At 37.6% G+C, this 19,313-nt stretch overlaps 1 protein-coding gene across 1 annotated transcript in view; it reads left to right on the plus strand.

Annotated features, from left to right (window-relative positions):
- Positions 1-19,313, plus strand: part of ARMC3 (armadillo repeat containing 3) — a 100,530-nt gene that overhangs the window by 10,195 nt on the left and 71,022 nt on the right. The window contains exon 3 of the mRNA XM_047067020.1: positions 8,357-8,474. Coding sequence (XP_046922976.1) covers positions 8,357-8,474 — 118 coding nt within the window. The remainder of the gene's footprint in view (positions 1-8,356; positions 8,475-19,313) is intronic.

Raw genomic sequence — 19,313 nt, forward strand, 5'->3', positions numbered from 1 at the left:
TTTCTCCACCACTGAAGAAGGGTTACAAATCTTTACGATGGGTTCGGTTTAAGTATATTTTCAGGTACTCCTTTGACAACTGCAGTCACTGTGTGGAGATCGTGACATAAGTATGTTTTAACAGAGCATATTTATTCACATGCTTATAAAATCAGCTTTAAAAATCTTGAACTATCAGTGGTCTCTGAAGTGCAAGTTCTGAAGTGGAAGGGAACTTTGTCCTGAGTGGGGGTGGATAGAGAAGACAGCCAGCAGAATGCCAGGGAAACTGTTGTGGGCGGCAAAGACGATTTAAGGCTGTGATTCTCAAGGGTTGGGAGGGGTGTGGTCAGGGAGCCCTATGAGGGTGGGATGGTCACTGTGGACTCCCTCCCCACAAAAATGCCCACCAAAAGTTTTACATACAATTTTAGTGGAAGGATCTATCCCTGAAGCCCATTGATGGCTCCACGAACCTCAGGTTTAGAACCTTCTTTTCTGACATCAAGAGACAGTACATGGTTAAAGCCCTTTCAGGCCACAAGCATAAAACAGAAGTTTCCAGAGGTATTTTCATGCACTTCTTTATAAACATTTATTGAGTATTTCCACATCCTGGGTTTATTCTAAGTAATGGCGGTAGAGAAATTACACAGTCCTTTGACTGAAGAAATTCATTCACTTATTAGACGAATATTGAGTGAATGCCACGTACAAGTGTTTTTCTACCTCCTGGGCATATACATGGGAGCAAAACAAAGTTCATAGCTTATATGCTAGTTAGGGGAAGCAGTCAATTAACAAATAATAATATAATTCAGGTAGTAATAAGATCAATGGGGAAAAATAAAGTAGGATATAAGGATGGGGAGGGATGGGGCTACTTTAAATAGAATCCAGGTCAGGGCAAGCTTTCTCAGTGGGGTCACATTTAAGAAAGACAAATGGAATGAGGAAGTCTGCTATGCAAATATCTGGGAGAGAGCACCCTAGCTAGAGAGCACTGTAGCCATACTAAGACCTTACTTAGTATACTTGGGGAATGCCAAGAAGGTTGATGTGACTGGAGACTAGAAAGCAGGGAGCAGGAGATAGGGATTAAAGGTGGGAGGCTGGTGGTGATCACGGCCTTTTCCGCTATATTAAGGAGGTTGGATGTTTTCCTAATGTGCAAAAAGGGGAATCCATTGGAGGGTTACAAGTAGAGGATTAGTGACATCTCATTTATATTTGAAACGAAAAGCATTAAGATCATTCCAGCTACAACGGGAAAAGTGGAAACTGGAAGACCAATATGGAGGCTATTACGGAGGAGCGATGAGCTATGCAGCCCGGTGGCCTGAGTAAGTAGCCATGTTGAAGGCAGAAATGACAGGATTTGCTGCTGGATTGCATGTGGGGTGTGAGAGGAGAGGAGGTGGGAGATGGTTCCAGGTTTTGGGCTTGAGCAACCCGGGAAATGATGGTAAACATACTGAAGAAGACACGTAAACCCAAGAAACAACGCAATGCATTAAGTGCTGTTACAGAGAAGTTCAGAGGAATATAGCTGTGAAACAAAACAAAACAAAACAAAACAAAACAAAACAAAACCTTCAAAGCAACAACTACCACAACCACAACAACATCCCAAGGATTTTTCTTTTTAATGTTTATTATTTTTGAGAGAGACAGAGACAGAATGCGAGTGGGTTAGGGGCAGAGAGAGAGGGAGACACAGAATCTGAAGCAGGCTCCAGGCTCCAAGCTGTCAGCACAGAGCCCGACGTGGGGCTCGAACTCTCCAGCTGTGAGATCATGACCTGAGCTGAAGTCGGTCGCTCAACTGACTGAGCCACCCAGGCACTCCCACCAAGGATTTTTAATACCCAAACTATCATGAAAAAAAGCAATAAAAAACTCATCCAGAAAGATGCAGGCCTGACAATTCAAGTAAGCCATAAGCTTCTACAGTTTCAAGCATTGTTTGTTATTTTAATTCTCTAGAAATGAGATTAAAATGTCAAGAAGTGATAAGTAACATGGTGTTCACTGTTGATGGTCTTAGAAATATTTTGGTGAACCAATAAGGATGAAAGTCAGAGTGGAGATGTTTAGCAGGAAGTATGAGGGGGAGAAAATGGAGGAAAATCAATAGTTCCTAAGAATTTTTTCATAGTTTTTTTTTTTTTTAATGTTTATTTTTGAGAGAGAGAGTGCGAGCAGGGGAGGGGCGGAGAGAAGGAGACAAAGAATCTGAAGCAGGATCCAGGCTTGAGCTGTCAGCACAGAGCCCGACGCGGGGCTCGAACCCAGAAAATGTGAGATCATGACCTGAGCTGAAGCCGGACGCTCAACTGACTGAGCCACCCAGGCGCCCCAATAGCTCGTAAGATTTTTGACTGTGGAAGGGAAGGAGAGCTAAGATAGCACCTGGAAGATGATTAATATCTAGGGAAATATTACCTTTGTTTTAAAATAAGAGAGTTTTGAGACGTCAGAGTGTAGAGAGGCTAAGGTGGTGGAAGTTTGCAGAGTGCCAGAGAGGAGGGAAATATATAGGAAAATAGCTCCAGAAATTTAGTTAATGATTCCCTTGATTCTTTGAAGTCTAAGCTGCACAGGGTGAAACTCATGTTCATGACAAAGAACAGGCATGAACAACTATCAGAGAGCTACAAGAATAATTTTAAGATTCAGACCCACCTGGAGGACATTCTAATTTTGATCCAAAAGATTGGAGAGATCTTGTTGAACATCTGGGGCATTAAGTAGAGCCCCAAGCAGGGTCATGCCTTAGTTGTAGTATGGCTAACCCAGCCCTAGAGCAACGGCTTCCTCAGACCTGCTGGAATAATGTTTTCAAGTAGGCCTTACATAGATAAAGCTGAACCATACATAAGACAACCGTCTAGCAGAACAAAATTCAACATCCTTTAAGAGAAGGACCCCCAGTGGTGCCTGGGTAATGCAGTTGGTTAAGCGTCTGACTTAAGCTCAGGTCATGATCTTGGGGTTCACGAGTTTGAGCCCTACATTGGGCTCTGTGCTGACAGCTCAGAGCCCGGAGCCTGCTTCGGATTCTGTGTCTCCCTCTCTTGCTCTGCCCCTCCCCTGCTCACACTCTGTCTCTCTCTCTCAAAAATAAATAAACATAAAAAAAAATAAAAAAAAAGAGAAGGCCCCCAATACAATCCAGACACTCAACAACATAATTTTTTACAATGTTCACTTGCCAGTAAAAATTATTATATATGCAAAGAAAAATGTGACTCATATTCAGAAGAAAACTCAGTTGATAAACCAGTATAGGAGATAAAATTGGATACTAAAAAATTCAGTTGTCCAAAAGAAGATGGAAAAAGGAACCAGGGAACAAATCAGAAAAGGAGAAAACAAGGGCGCCTGGGTGGCTCAGCTAATTGAGCGTCAGTCTCTTGGTTTTGGCTCAGGTCATGATCTCACAATTCATGAGTTCAAGTCCCTGGAACCTGCTCTGGATTCTGTGTCTCCCTCTCTCTTTGCCCCTCCCTTGCTCATGTCTGTCTCTCCTTCAAAAATAAATATTAAAAAATTTTTTTTAAGTAAGAGATTGTCAAACTGAATAAAAAAAACAAGATCCAAACTGTAAGCTGTCTATAAGAAATCTTTAAATATAAAGATATAGCTAGGTTAAAGGTCAAAATGTGGAAAGAGACATACTGCAAACTAAAATCATAAGAAAGCTAGAGTGCCTATATTAATACTAGATGAATTATATAACAGGGCAAATAATATTACCAGAGAAAAAGAGACCCATATCATCATAATGAAAAGGTTCATTTGTAAGAGGAAAAATGGTCCTAAATATTGTTTACCTAATGACACTTGTTTAAAATAGATGAAGAAAAAAAGATCTCATTTGCCATAACATCAGAAACAACAAAATATTCAGAGATAAGTTTAACAAAATAAATGCAGTGCCTATATGCTGAAAACTATAAAACATTGCCAAGACAAATTAAGGAGGACCTAAATAAGCGAAGAGATATACTATGTTGGATACAGATACATTGCTAGTGGGAACCAAGATAGTAAAACTACTTTGGAAAAAACTTATTTTTTTGGAAAGTTAAAACCTGTACTACCAGTCAAGCCAGAAATTCTACTCCTAGGTATTCACTCAAGAGAAATGAAAATATACATCTACAAGAAGACTTACATGGGAAAGCCCATTGCAGCTTTCATTCATAATGGTCCCAAGTGAAATAACCCAAAGGTCCATCACTAATTGAACGGATAAACAAAAAGGAATGAACCACGGATACGTGGAATAATACGGATGAATCTCATAATCATTCTGCCAAGTGAAGGGGGCCATACGTAAGGGGTACCTGTGCCATAATTTCATATTTAAAGAGTTGAAGTTAACCTATGGTGAAAGGATGAAGATCAGTGGTTGCCTAGAGGAGATATGGGAAAGGGAATCAGCTGCAGAGAGGCAGGAGAGAATATTTTGGGGTAATGGAAAGTTCCACATATTGTTTGGAGGGGGTTAGTTAGAGGTATCTATACATTTATTAAAACTCATCAGACTTAAACTTAGGTGCATTTTATTGAATCTAAATTGGCTCTCTGCAAAGTGGACTCCGAAGTAATGGGAATAATCCAATTGTTAGGAAGAAGTTGACTACTCAAGAGAAAAAAAGGATGATTAATGGTATGACGTAACTGACAATGTGTAAGTTCTATGAGAATAGGGGACTTGATTATCATGTTTAGTATGCTGTTCTGAGTGTGTGGCATTATTAGGGTTGAATGAGTGTTTATTGAATCAATGAGAGAATTAAAGGTGAATGGGTTAAAAATCCAAAACACACATTAGATACTGGGCTTAGATAGTAGGAGAAACATTTTCTCTAAAGTAACAGAAGAAGATATAGATAGGTTTGAGACTCTTGTGAAATTATTGATCTTGAATTTACAGCAATACTAATTTTCCCTGTAGCTTAACATTCTCCAAGAATGCTTAGATGTCGGGGTACAAATGCAAAGAAAGAAAATTCTAGTGTTTGTCCATATTCTAGAATTGATTTGATGACAAGACAGAAGGATGAAAAAAAAGTTTATTTAGGGTTTGGCAGGAGTGTTATTAAAATAATAGATCATAATCTAAGCAAGATAAGAAATAAAGTGGAAAAAGCAAATACAGAAAAAAAAGCAAATAAAAATAATACCAGGGATTGGTGAGGAGGTAGAACAACTGGAACTCTTTATCTTTAACTAGTGAGAATGAAAATTGATAAAAGTACTTTAGAAAACTGTTCAACAGTGTCTATCAAGGGTAAACGCGTGTCTACCCTATGACTCATCAAGTCCATTCCTAGGTATATGCCCAAGGGAAATGAGGGCATATATCCATAAAAAGACGTGTGCAAGAATATTCATTGCAGCTTTGTGCATGATAGCCTCCAGCTGAAAGACAAGAACCTAAACTGGTATATTCATAAAATGGAATAATATATAGCCATAGGAAGTATGACTTAGTAATACAAAAATGTGACTGAATCTCAGAGACATTGTGCTGAGCTAAAGAAGGCAGACATGAAAGAATACATGTTATATGAGCCTATTTATACAAAGTTGAAGAACAGGAAAAACTAATGGATGATTTTATTTTATTATTTATTTATTTACTTTTTTTACTAAAGGATGATTTTAAAATTTTTCTTTTTTTTTTTTAACATTTATTTATTTTTGAGACAGAGAGAGACAGAGCATGAATGGGGGGAGGGCCAGAGAGAGAGGGAGACACAGAATCTGAAGCAGGCTCCAGGCTCTGAGCTGTCAGCACAGAGCCTGATGCGGGGCTCGAACTCACGGACTGTGAGATCGTGACCTGAGCGAAGTCGGACGCTCAACCGACTGAGCCACCCAGGCGCCCCTAAAGGATGATTTTAAAAGTCATAGAATGGTTATCTTTCTGGGGGTGTTTTTGGAGGGGAAAGGAGCGTAAGGGAAATATTCAGAAGTGATAAGAATGTTCTATGTCTTAGAGAGATAGATCTGAATTTGTATTCCGTAAGATCAGGTGGAAGACGTATATATCACTACACAAAAAACAAATTTTGACAAGCTGACAATCTTAGTTACTGAGATCTATTTGCCTTACAGATGTTTATTTTGACCACTGATAATATTTGGTTTTCTTCCTATCATTTTTAGGTTTTTGGTTTTTCTTTGCTATATTTTCATGCTGTGTTTCTCTTGTTTTTTTCTTCCCTTTTTCTGAATTGAGCAACTTTCTTTTGTAACCTTGTCTTTTTGGTAAATTGGAACTTTTACTATTTTTCTGTAGTCTATTAAACACACATATTTAAACCTGTTTTTTTATATCAAGGAAAAAATAAATAATAACTAGGCAATAACCTAGTTCTCTTTACCAAAACAATCTGGTTTCCTTTACCTGAGCTTTATTGAGAAAAATCTAGAATTTTAATTCCAAATTATTTTTTTCCCTTATAATGTGTTATCACTACTTCAGAAATCCTTAAGAATTACGTCATGATTCACAACATCATTATCATTCAATTTTACTATATATCTCATTGTATTTATTGAGATAGTACTATTGTTTTTTATATCTTGTCTTCCCCAGTGTTGGCTGGAGCATTTACCAAGTAATTTCTTTAAGTATATAGTTAATGTACTTGTTGGGTTTGTGAGTGCCTGCTGATTTTCAAGCCTCAATCCCCAAATGCTTTCCTCCCTTAAAATTTCTCTGGGTTTCCAGGTCGCTGTGCTCTCCCGATCAGTGTTGGAGCCAGTGTCTCCGCCACTGCTGTCTGCTCTGCTAGAGGCCATCTTGTCCCATTGGTTCACGTCACTGGAAACCCACAAGTACTATAAGCTTGGTGCTTGTGGCAGACTTTCAACGAAGATTTGTCTCCCCAGAAAGAGTCTAAGAGGCTTGAGAACAAACACCATGACTTTTGTAACTCTCACAGTTTCTAGTAGAGAGTTAGACATATACAAACAATGGCTTTAATTTGGATGTTAGACAACGCTGTCCCCAAATCCAATGGCCATTTCCCCTGCGAGGGGTATTTTTTTATCTCAGCTGTGCCCTTTTAGGTCACAGCTTACTGCTACCTTCTCTGTCTTCTGTACTCTTCCAGCCTCACACAATTATACCTCCTTACTCAGAGTAATCTGTCTCTCCATTCTCTGCCTGAAACTGAACACCAATGTTTGTTATATCTCCAGACACAATAAGATGTTCATTTAGAAAGGGACCAACACGAAGAGCCAGCTAAAGCTTTGAAATTCAATTTTTTGTCTTTAACATAAGCAGAACACCCACCTTCACCAGTCTCTGGAAATGGAAGAAAAATAGCGTAACAATTCGTTTTCTCCTTGACCAAAGAAAACCCACAGGAGTCATGCATTTGTTATTGTGTATTTTGGCTACCCATGAATTCTGAACATCTCAGAGCAGGATATAGGTCTTCCTAGAGCTGTATACTTTTTTTTTTTTTTTAGTGTTTTTATTTTATTTTTGAGAGAGAGAGAGTGAGTGCGAGTGGCAGGAGGGGCAGAGAGAGAGAAGGAGACACAGAATCCAAAGCAGGCTCCAGGCTCTGAGCTGTCAGCTGAGAGCTTGATGCGGGGCTCCAACTCACTGACTGTGAGATCATGACCTGAGCTGAAGTTGGACACCCAACCGACTGGGTCACCCAGGCGCCCCTACTTTTTCTTTATAGCTTATTACCATTTGCCCTGTTTCAGATTTTATCCAGTCTTACACTGTGTTATGTGCAGTTTTCTATTGCTTTTTAGTGATTTCACATATGTAATTTCTGCTTTCTCAGAAAGAGTAGTGATTAGAAGCAGGTACTAATTCTGGAGACTGTCAGGGCATCAAATATATACAGGTACTAAAGGCTTCTTGTGTATTGACTAAGAATTATGCCAATATATGTTATTTAATGACCTTCTATTTGTGCCGACAATGTGCTAAACGCTTTACACACATGATCTCTAATCCTCTCCTTGCTCCTTTGAGGAGATAGGTATTATTATGCTGTTTATACAGAAAGGGAAACTGTGTGAAATTCTTGCAGCTTAAGTAACTTGTTGGATTCCACATGGCTCAGTTGAAAAATTAGATCTGTCAGATTCCAAAATACTCTGCTCCTCCTGCCATCACCCCAGGAATTCCAAAGCCACCAATATTGGCAACTGTATCTCTATCAGTGATGTTTTTTTTAAATAAAAACTTTACAATGCACTTAGTGGGCAGTGACCACATCCTTTTTGTATGATTATGTTCTCTGCAAGTTTCTAGACGCCATTCCCTTTTTTGGTGTGATTTTTAAAGCTCATATGTGAACCTGATCGTTTTCTCTCTACATTTCAGTTTGATCCACTAACGATTGAGAGCAAAAAAGCGGCAACTGTGGTGTTAATGCTTAATTCTCCAGAAGAAGAAATTTTGGCTAAAGCATGTGAAGCCATTTATAGATTTGCTTTAAAAGGTTTGGCTTTTTCAGTTTATTTTTCTATTTCATTAGTTTCCTAAAATATTTACTACATAATGGGCACTCTCCTTAGTCTTTAATTCACTTCTTGTCAGATGAATTCTTTCAGACAACCAGAATATCACTTAATGCATTACCTGAAAGTAATATATCTCCCTAAGTGCCTAACTTAATCTCAAGGAGTAATTTAGTCGCTGCATAGAAGAGTCATGTTGAAGGTTTGATTGTAGTCTAAAAGATTGTAAGTCACGGGAGCTGAAAGAGCTCCCAAGGGTCAAAGCTGGCACGATTTGAGCAGCAAAATAAAGTCGTATTGGATTATAACCCAAAGCATAAGTAAATGTTTATGAGCCTATACTGATAAAAATAAATAATTGAATAAGTAAATAATTGGGAGAGAAAAGACAAATCTCCCACGCAGAAGAATTCCAAGTAATTTATGTACTCTGCCCTCAAGGACGCAGAATATAACTTTTCACTCTTTAGGTATGAGCTTGGCATAGTGACTTCTTTCCAAAGGTTACAATATGGAAGCAGGGAAGAAAGAGTAAGTTGACAGTGGAGAAACTTAACAAACACTATCTCAGCCAGGTGAACAAAATCAGCATCAACAGTGATAAGTCATATTGATAATAGGTGATCTTGACACGATGTAATGAAAGTGGCCCTTCCGTTATTTGTTCCCCCAAAACTTATAACCCTCAAATCAGAACAGTTCCAAGTCAGGGATACTCTACAAATACCTAACCAGTACTCCTCAAAATGGTCACTGCCGTCAAAAACAAGAAAAGTCTGAGGAACTCTCATAGCCAAGAGCAGCTAAGGAAATGCGATGACTGAATGTCATAGGAGACCCAGGGTAGGATCCTGGAACCGAGAAGGAACATTAGACTAGAAGTAAGGAGATCTGAATAAACATAGACTTTAACTAATAGTAACGTATCCATATTAGTTCATTAATTGTGACAAATGTACTTACTAATGTAAAATGTTAATAATGGAAAAATGGGTATGGGATATGTGGTAACTCTATACTCTCCTCGCCATTTTTCTGTAAAACTAAAACTGTTGTAAAAAACTAAAGTTTACTTAAACACTGTAAATGTTACAGGTTAGATTCTATTGCAAGGTTTATTCATAGAGGGTTTATAAATGCAAATGATAATTATATTTTAGTTCATTCCAAGTGGTGAGAAAATGAGACTTTTATTATACTGTGTAAGTTTTTTAAGTTTCTTTATTTTTTGGGGGGGAGGGGCAGTGTGCAAGCAAGGGGGAGGGGGAGAGAGAGAGGGGAGAGAGAATCCCAAGCAGGCTCCATTCTGTCAGCGCAGAACCCAACGTGGAGTTGGATCTCATGAACCATGAGATCATGACCTGAGCCAAATCAGGAGTCCGATGCTTAACCGACTGAACTACCCAGTCTGGCATTGAGAATACTTGGAGAGTTTAGGGTAACTTTGTAATTAAAAACAAACAAACAAACAAAAACTTTTAAACTAAGAAGGGAGCAATTTGATTTTTAAAAAAATTTTTTTTTCAACGTTTATTTATTTTTTGGGGGACAGAGAGAGACAGAGCATGAACGGGGGAGGGGCAGAGAGAGAGGGAGACACAGAATCGGAAACAGGCTCCAGGCTCCGAGCCGTCAGCCCAGAGCCCGATGCGGGGCTCGAACTCACGGACCGCGAGATCGTGACCTGGCTGAAGTCGGACGCTTAACCGACTGCGCCACCCAGGTGCCCCGTAATTTGATTTTTAAGGAAATGATACTTTAAACATTATGTTTGGGACTTGTCGGAGAGAACAACAAATCATTCTGTTAGCAAATGGTGAAATAGTCTCCTTGCTATCCCACTCTAGTCATCGTTGGGAATCCAGATAAAAACCAGAATCGTTGCTTCTGGCAGAAATGGTCCATGAGTCATTGCGTGGAATTCTGGGCTAGATTTCAGGGAGACTGGATCATGCAGTTACGGCAGCACGAGTCTCACTCAGCCACAGAGTCATCCAATACCATCTCCTTGCATATGACATGAGGTAAAGATACAGGTAGATTATGTGAAATCAACACAGAAGATATTGTAAGTCTGGTGTTTTATACTAGAGCAGTATTTTCTATTTTTTAAAGATAAATGATGGGACTTTTCCCCCGGCCATGAAGGAGTAAGGGGTCAAATTTACTTTCCCAATTGAAACAAGTGAGAAAACAAAAACATACGAAATAGCAGTTGGCAAAACACTGAGTATTAGGCGATGAAGGACAGTGACCATTGAGAGACAGGAAATGAAGGAAATGAACTCTATGATTACATCAGCTTATTGATTTCAGAGAATATCCAGACTGCATCACGGGAAGGGTTAACCTGTACAGAGTCTGGTAGACACGGAGTTGAGAAGACAGATCCGAAAGTTAAGGGAGACAAAGGAAGCAAGAGTTTTCAGGATGGTAACAGAGAGGAAAGAGTTGCATAGAAGGAGAACTGGAGATTGGTAAAGGGTCCAACTCAAGACTGATCAGGGTGTGTATGTATGGGAACTATTTGAAGTCGGACAAAGGACCTAACAGGATCAGTGCTCACACAGGGCCACAAATAGGGCCCGTTCCCATCAGCCAGACTGGAAAACTCAAGATTCATGGATGATTGTATGGAACATACACAAGGGTCTTACTTCAATAGTTAGAAATAATTAGTGCTAGATCGAGCTCTGTTCTAGTACTATCTAATGAATATTTAAAAAGCAAGACCTGAAGGGATCAAATTGTTTCCAGATAATTGTGTCCCAAAACAAATTTGAAGAATATAAAAATAACCACTTACCAACTAGGTAAAATTCACAGTGTCTGGCATCCAATAAAAAATTACCAGGCGTGAAAAGAAGCAAGAAAATTCGACCCATAATGAGGATCTAAATCATCAGTAAATCAAAACTGACGCAACGTATGTGTAACCGGAGTCTTTGAAAAACATGCGAGAGGGACAGAAAAAGAATTAGAATAAATAAGAGTTCCCAATTCCTCTAATTTAATGAAAACTCCAACCTTCTAGATCCAAGAAGCTCATAAAAGCCCAAGCACAATGAATATGAAGAAAATTATATACTAAGGTCTAACAAAACAAAATTGCTTAAAAAGAGTAATAAAGAGAAATATCTTAAAAGCAGTCAGAGGAAAAAACACATTACATTCAGAGAAACAAAAATAAGAATGACAATAGATTTATCATCCGAATTATGCAAGCAAGAAGTCAGTGGAGAAACAGCTTTAACTAAAGCTGAAACCGAAAGAAAAAATAAAAACTTTAAACCTAGAATTCTATTCCCAGCAAAAATACCTTTGAAAAACATAAGTGAAATAAAGTCTTTTTCAGACGTTCAAGAGCCAAAGTAGTTTATTGCAAGCAGAACCACACTACTAATTATGGTAAAGTAGGTCCTTCAGGAAGATGACACTAGATGGAAATGTGGATCTACACAATACAATAACAATAAAGGTAGAACACTAGAAATTTAGCATATAAAGTTTTTCCTTATTATTTAAGTCACTTAAAAATCAAATTGGTTATTGAAAAAAAAATTAATGAAACATTTAATAAAATGTTTATTTTAATTTTGAGAGAGAGAGAGAGAGAGAGAGAGAAACAGAGCAGGAATAGGGGAGGGGCAGAGAGAGAGAGAGAGAGAGAGAGAGAGAAACAGAGCAGGAATAGGGGAGGGGCAGAGAGAGAGAGAGAGAGAGAGAGAGAGAGAAGGAAACACAGAATCCAAAGCAGGTTCCGGGTTCCAAGCTGTCAGCACAGAGCCTGACGTGGGGCTCAAACTCACGAAAACCTTGAGATCATGACCTGAGCTGAAGTCGGATGCTTAACCGACTGAGCCACCCAGGAGCCCCTCAAATTGGTTATTTCAAACAAAAATAATAATCATATACTGTGCAGCATGAAACATTTGTATAAATAAGGTATATGACAACAACAGAACCAAGGGAGAAAAGGGAAAAATGGAAGTGTACTATTATAAGGTTCCTCTACTGTCTGTCAAGTGGGATATCACCACTTGAAAGTAGACTGTGATAAGGACGTATAATACAGACCCCAATACAACACTAAAATAACAAAACAAAGGGTAATATCAAATAAGCCAACAAAGGGAACGAAACGGAATCATAAAAATAATCTTCAGTTCATAAAAAGAAGGCAGAAATGAAGAAGAGTAAAACAAAGAATGAGACACAAAAAACAAATAAATGGTAGACTTAAACCTTAAACAGATGACCAAACGAAATGTGAATGTCTGAGCACCTCAGTCAACAGCGTGAGAGTGTCACATTGGATAAAAAGCAAGATCAGACTACATGCTGCCTTCAAGAAATGCACTTAGAATATAATGACACAGATAATGATAGTAAAAGGATGAAAAAAAAAAGGTATCTGGGACGTGAGGGTGATCTGGCTGCGACATCTGTCACCCCATTGATCGCCACGGTTGAATCGGCTGATCTGGCTGGCTAGGCGGGTGTCCCCTTCCTGCCTCACCGCTCCACATGTGTCCCCTCCCGAAGCTGTGAGCTCTGTCGAAGAGGACGCCCTTCCCTGATAGAAGAGGACCGTTCTTTGGTCAAGGGTATACGAGTAGCTGTGTTCCCCTCCTGGAACCTGTAAACAGGCTCTCAAGGTCCATTTGTAGGAGAACGTAGGGTAGTCAAGTTTCCATGACTCCAGACACATCCAAATGTGACACTGCATGTGGCAGTCAGCCTTTCTAAAAAAAAAGAAGATATCCTATGTTAGCACTAATCAAAAGAAAGCTAGAGTGGCTGTATTAATTATCAGAAAAATAAACAGCAAAAAGAAGAGTATCAGATAAAAAACCTCATTTTATAATAATAAGGAAAGAGTCAATTAATCAAGAAGCCATGAAAAAAACCTGAGCAGTTATGTCGTTAATGTCATACCTTCTAAATACGCGAAGTTAGAAATGCAGGGAGAAATAAACATCCACAAGTATAGCTGAGGATTTTGATAACCTCTTAATAAATGAAAGAACAAGTGGATAGAAAATCTGTAAGGATATAAAAGATTTGAAGAGCAATATAAATGAATTTAGCCTAATGGATATTTATAGAATACTCCAAGCAGAATGTACATTCTTTTCAAATGCACAGAGGACATTTATGAGAGTAGGCAATATTCTGAGCCATAATACAAGCCTTAATAAATTTCTTTTTAAGCCTGAATGAATTTAAAAGGATTCCAATCATATAAAATATATGTCAGACCACAATAGAATTAAATTAAAAATCAATTACACAAAGGACTCTGGACAATCCTCAAATAGTTAGAAAGTAAACTGCACACTTCTAAATAATCTGTGATTGAAAGAATTCAAAAGGAAAATCCAAATTGAAAATGAAAGCACAACATATACAAATTTGTGGGATGCTACTAGAAGAGTATTTAGAGAGAAATTTATTGTACTAAATGCCAGCCGGAAAATAAGGTCTTGGGGCATCTGGGTGGTTCAGTCAGTTAAGCATCCAACTCTTGATACTGACTCAGGTTGTGAACACGCAGTCATGAGATCGAGCCTTGTATTTGGCTTCATGCTGATCATGGAGCCTGCTTGAGATTCTCTCTCTCCCTCTCTCTCTCTGCCTCTCCTCCTCTCTCAAATAAATAAATAAACATTAAAAAAAGAAAGAAAATAAAGTCTCAAATCAATGACTTCAACTTCCACTTTAAGAAACTAGAAAAAGAAAAGCAAATTAAACCCAATTATTAGTAACAAGGATATATGAGCAGAAATCAATGAAATAGAAAACAGAATAATGGACAAAAGTAATGAAACGAAAAGCTGGTTTTTTGAGAAGATCAATAATAATGAAACAAGAGTCTTAAATGCAGAGAACAAACTGGTAGTTGTCAGAGGGGAGGTGGGTGGAGAGATGAGTAAAATAGGTAAAGGGGATTAAGAGGTAAGAACTTTCTATTATAAAATAAACAAGTGAAATATGTGTGTGTGTGTGTGTGTGTGTGTGTGTGTGTGTGTGTATGACTCTTGAGCCAGATTACTAAAAAGAGAGAAGGCAAATTATCAATACAGGAATGAAAGAGGGGACATCACTCTGGGTCCTACAGATATTAAAAGGATAATATTAACATTATGAACAATTTAATGCCAATAAATTCTACAACTTAGATGAAGTAGGCAAATTTATTTTAAGACATAAACTCCCATAGCTCACTAAAGAAAGTATAGATAGCCTGAATATCCCTATATCTATTACAGAAATTAAAATTTGTAGTTCAAAACTGTCTCACAAAAAAAGCTCCAGGTCCACATATTTTCGCTGCTGAATTCTACCAAATACTTAAAGAAGAGATACTACCAGTTATATATAAACTCTTGCAGAAAATTGAGAAAGATGGAATAATCCCCTATTCATTCTGTGAAGTCACTATTACCCTGATACCCCAAACAGACAAAGTCATTATAGGAAAATAAATCTGCAGGTTAATATACCTCATAGATATAGATATAGATATAGATATAGATATAGATATAGATAAAGATCATGACCAACGAGATTTATTCCCAAATTGCAAGGTTGCTTTAACATTTGAAAATCAATCAAGGTATTTTACTATGTGTGGTAGGCAGAATAATAACTCCCCTAATCCCTGGAAGTTGTGAATATGTTATGTTACATGGCAAAGGCGAAATAAGGTTTTAGATATATTTAAGGTTGCTAATCAGCTGATCCTGAGAAGAGGAAAATATCTTGGATTATCCAGGTGGGGCCTACGTAATTACAAGGGTCCTTATAGGTGGCAGAAGGAGACAAGAGAGTCAGAGTCAGAGGAAAAGATGTGACAGTAGAAGCAGAGATCGGAGTGATGTGATTGCTGGCTTTAAAAATAGAAGATGCTCATTAGCCAAGGAATGTTCATGGGAAGAAATGAGAATGGGTTCTTGCCTAATACTTCAAAAAGGAACATAATCCTGTCCGCATCTCGAATTTAGCCCACTTGGCCAACTACATACTCCTGACTTCCAGACCATAGATAATATATTTGTGTTTTAAGCCACTAAGTTTTGGGTAATTTGTTATAGCAGCATTAGGATATGAATAGACTATATTTAAAAAAAGAAAAACCATATTATGATCTGAATAAATGCAAAGAATTATCTTTATAAAGTCCAGTGTCTCCTCCTGATAAAATATCTCAGCAAAGTAGGAGTAGTTACAGACTTCCTCTATGGCCAACTAACACTTAATAGTGAAAGGCTGAATGCTTTCCCCCTAAGATCAGGAACAAGAGAAAAATGTCTGCTCTTGGCTGTATGGGAAGTTCTAATTAATGCAATCAGGTAAGAAAAAGAAACAAAAGGCATCCAGATCGGAAAAGATGAAGCAAAACTATATTTGATTTATAGACTATGATATCATCTTTTATATAGAAAAGTCTATTGAATCTACAAAAAAGCTGCTAGAAATAATACATTAGCAAAGTTCCAATTGGAAGTTTAGCAAAGTTCCAATTCCAGGTTTCCAATTGGAAATCAACATGAAATTTAACACTATTTACAATAGCACCAAAAAGTATGAGATCATAGGATGAATCTGACAAAAGGCGGGAAAAAATCTGTACACTGAAAACTATAAAATATTTCTGGGAGAAATTAAAGAAGTTCTAAATGAATGGAAAGAGATACTGTATTAATGGCGTGGAAGATGTCAATTGTTAAGATGTCATTTTTTCCCCAAATTGATCTATGTATTTAATGCAATTCCTACCAAAATCTGAGCAATTTTTTTTGTAGAAATTGACAAGCTAATTCTAAAATTCATATGGAAATGCAAAGCTTCTAGTAAAAGTCAAAACAATCTTTTAAAAAAAAATTTTTGTGTTATTTTTATTTGAGAGAGAGAGAGAGCACGAGCAGGGGAGGGACAGAGAGACAGAATCTGAAGCAGGCTTCAGCCCAGAGCCTGATGCAGAGCTCAAATTCACAAGCAGTGAGATCATGACCTGAGCCGAGGTGAGATGCTTAGCCAACTGAGCCACCCAGACACCCTGAAAGTGAAAACAATCTTGAAAAAGTAGCAACCTTGAGAACATACTCTTCCTGATTTAAGACTATTATAAAGCTACAGTAAGTAAGATAGCGTTATTGGCACAAAGATAAACAAATAGATCAAAGAAGCAGAATAAAGAAGCCATACATGGGCCCACATATATATGGACAATTTTTCAACCAAGGTAAAAAAACAATACAGTAGAAAAAGTCAGTCTTTTTAACAAATGGTTTTAGAATGAGATATCCACATAAAACTTAAAACTATAAAACTTCTAGAACACATAGGAGAAAACCTTTCTGACCTTGGGCTAGCCAAAAGTTTCTTCAGTATGACACTAAAACATAATCCGTAAGAGGACAGTTGACCGGATGTTATCAAATTTACCCTGAACCCACACACCTAACCAAAAAAAGATACACAGATGGCAAATAAGTGTGTGAAAAGGTGTCGTATGTTAACCAGGAAATTAAAGCAAGAGTGAAATATCCGCACACACCTATCAGAAGAATGGCTAAAATTGTAAACAGCATGAATTCATGGCAGCGTGAAGTGTTGGTGAAGATGTGGAACAACAGGAACTTTCATTCATTGCTGGTGGAAGTCCAAAATAGTACAGGCACTTGGGAAGACCGTTTGGTAGTTTCTCGGAAAGCTAAACATAATCTTATGCATTTCTCAGAACCCATAGAGTTGTACCACACAGTCAGTGAACTGTAATGTACATTGCCAACTCTAGTTAATAGCAGCGTATCAATATCGGTTCATCAATGGTAACAAATGTGCCACACTAATGCATGATGCTAATAATTAGGGAAGTGGGGGAAGGAAGAGAGATGGAGAGTATACGAACTCTGTATGTTTTGTTCATTTTTTTTTTATAAACCTAAAACTGCTCAAAAAAAGGTCTAGTAATTTTCTTTTTAAAGATAGGCTATAGATCACGAGAAAATCTTTGTCAATCATGTATCTGATAAAGGACTTGTGTCCAGAACTCTCAAAACTCAGTAATAAAGTAAACCAAGTTTAAACATACATATGAGCAAGAGATTTGAATAGCCACTTGGTTAAAGGGCCATATGGATGGCAAAAAAGTGCCTTTGGCTCAACATCATTAGTCATGAGGGAAATACAAATTAAAACCATGATGAGATACTATTTCACAGCCACCGGGATTACTCTAATCAGAAAGAGCGACAGAAATATTGGCTAGGATATGGAGACATCGGAACCCTCGTACATTGCTTATGAGGACGTAAAATGGTACCATCACCTTGGAAAACAGTTTGGTAGTTTCTCAAAAAGTTAAATGTACACCTACCATATGATCCAGCCAAAGTGTGGTATATCCATATGATGGTGTAGGACTCAGCAATAAAAATGATGAACTACGATACGTGCTACAACATGGATTCATCTCAAAATAATCAGACTGAGCAAAACCAGACAATATTCATACTCTATGATTATATAGATATATATAATAACAAATTCATACTCTATGATTATATAGAGTTCTGGGAAATGCCAAATAATGTATAGTAACAGGAGGAAGAGGTCACAAAGTGTCAAGAGGAAATTTTGGGGCTGTTAGATATGTTTTTTTTTCCCTTAATGTTGGTGTTTGGTTTCATGGGTGTTAAACATGGGTCAAAATTTATCAAATTATTCTCTTTAAGTTTGTACAGTCTATTGTATGTCAATGATGCCTCATAAAAACTGTCAAAAAAGAATAAAAATAGATGTAAAGATTATACAAGCTATTAATTTTGCAAATCCTCTTTTGCTGGTCATAAAATTATAATACACAGCATTGTTTATAAAGTGAGAAGAAATGTATTTTGATGAAGAGATAATTCAAGTTATGTAATAAAAGTCTCAGAACAAAAATTTTAAAGACAAACTTAATTTTTATGACAATATGACATATAAAATATCTTTTTTATTTAAGCATAAGTATCTTAAAATTTATATTAAAGATTCATTTGACAAAATGTTTTCATCTAAGAAATTAAGTTTTAGAATTTCCTTAAGATGCAAATATTGGAAGATTTGAAGAGAAGTTTGTGATAGTCAACAATGCATATTTCAACATGTTCTTAGCAGGCGACAAATTTGACCATTTAGAGACAGGGCAATTTCATTAGGAAGATATAGTCTGTGTGGTATCAGAATATGGACCTATAACTTAAAATATAAAATACTCTAATTTTATGAGAAAACTGAGGCAAGACAAGTGAAAGGGACTTTATTATATCTCAAATTAATTTTGAAAGTGAGATCTATGTTTTCGTAGCCCATGAAATTAAAAAGCTGAAATTAATCAGGACCTAAACATTGTTCCTGACTTTGTAGAACGATATCCCACTCATCAAGATATAGCTAAATTGCTTCTATAGTTAAGCAAGACCCTGGCATTACGTGGCCTTCTGGGGTTTCTTGCCACAGCTAAGGAGTCCCCAGTTACCCTGGCGGCTCCCCTCTGTGCGTGAACCTTCATGCTAGCTGCAGACACATCTTGGATGACAAAATAGGTGCTGTAACCCCAGTGGGTGAAAAACGAACTCCCTGAACTCACCCCACCATCCCACTTTAACTTGAAGTGGGGTCCGTGTATGTTAATGAAGTCTCGTGATTAATTACGCCAGTATATGACCGGCTCTATGCTAGGCGCTGAGGATACGAGAGAATAGAACAGAAAGGGTATCTGTCCTCGTGGAAAATTAAGTTCTAGTGGAACAGGCAAACGAGGCAAG

The sequence above is a fragment of the Lynx rufus genome, unplaced genomic scaffold (assembly GCF_022079265.1).
Source record: "Lynx rufus isolate CCGP_SWC_20201006 ecotype Redwood Valley unplaced genomic scaffold, mLynRuf1.p SCAF_7, whole genome shotgun sequence".
Taxonomy (NCBI): Eukaryota; Metazoa; Chordata; class Mammalia; order Carnivora; family Felidae; genus Lynx; species Lynx rufus.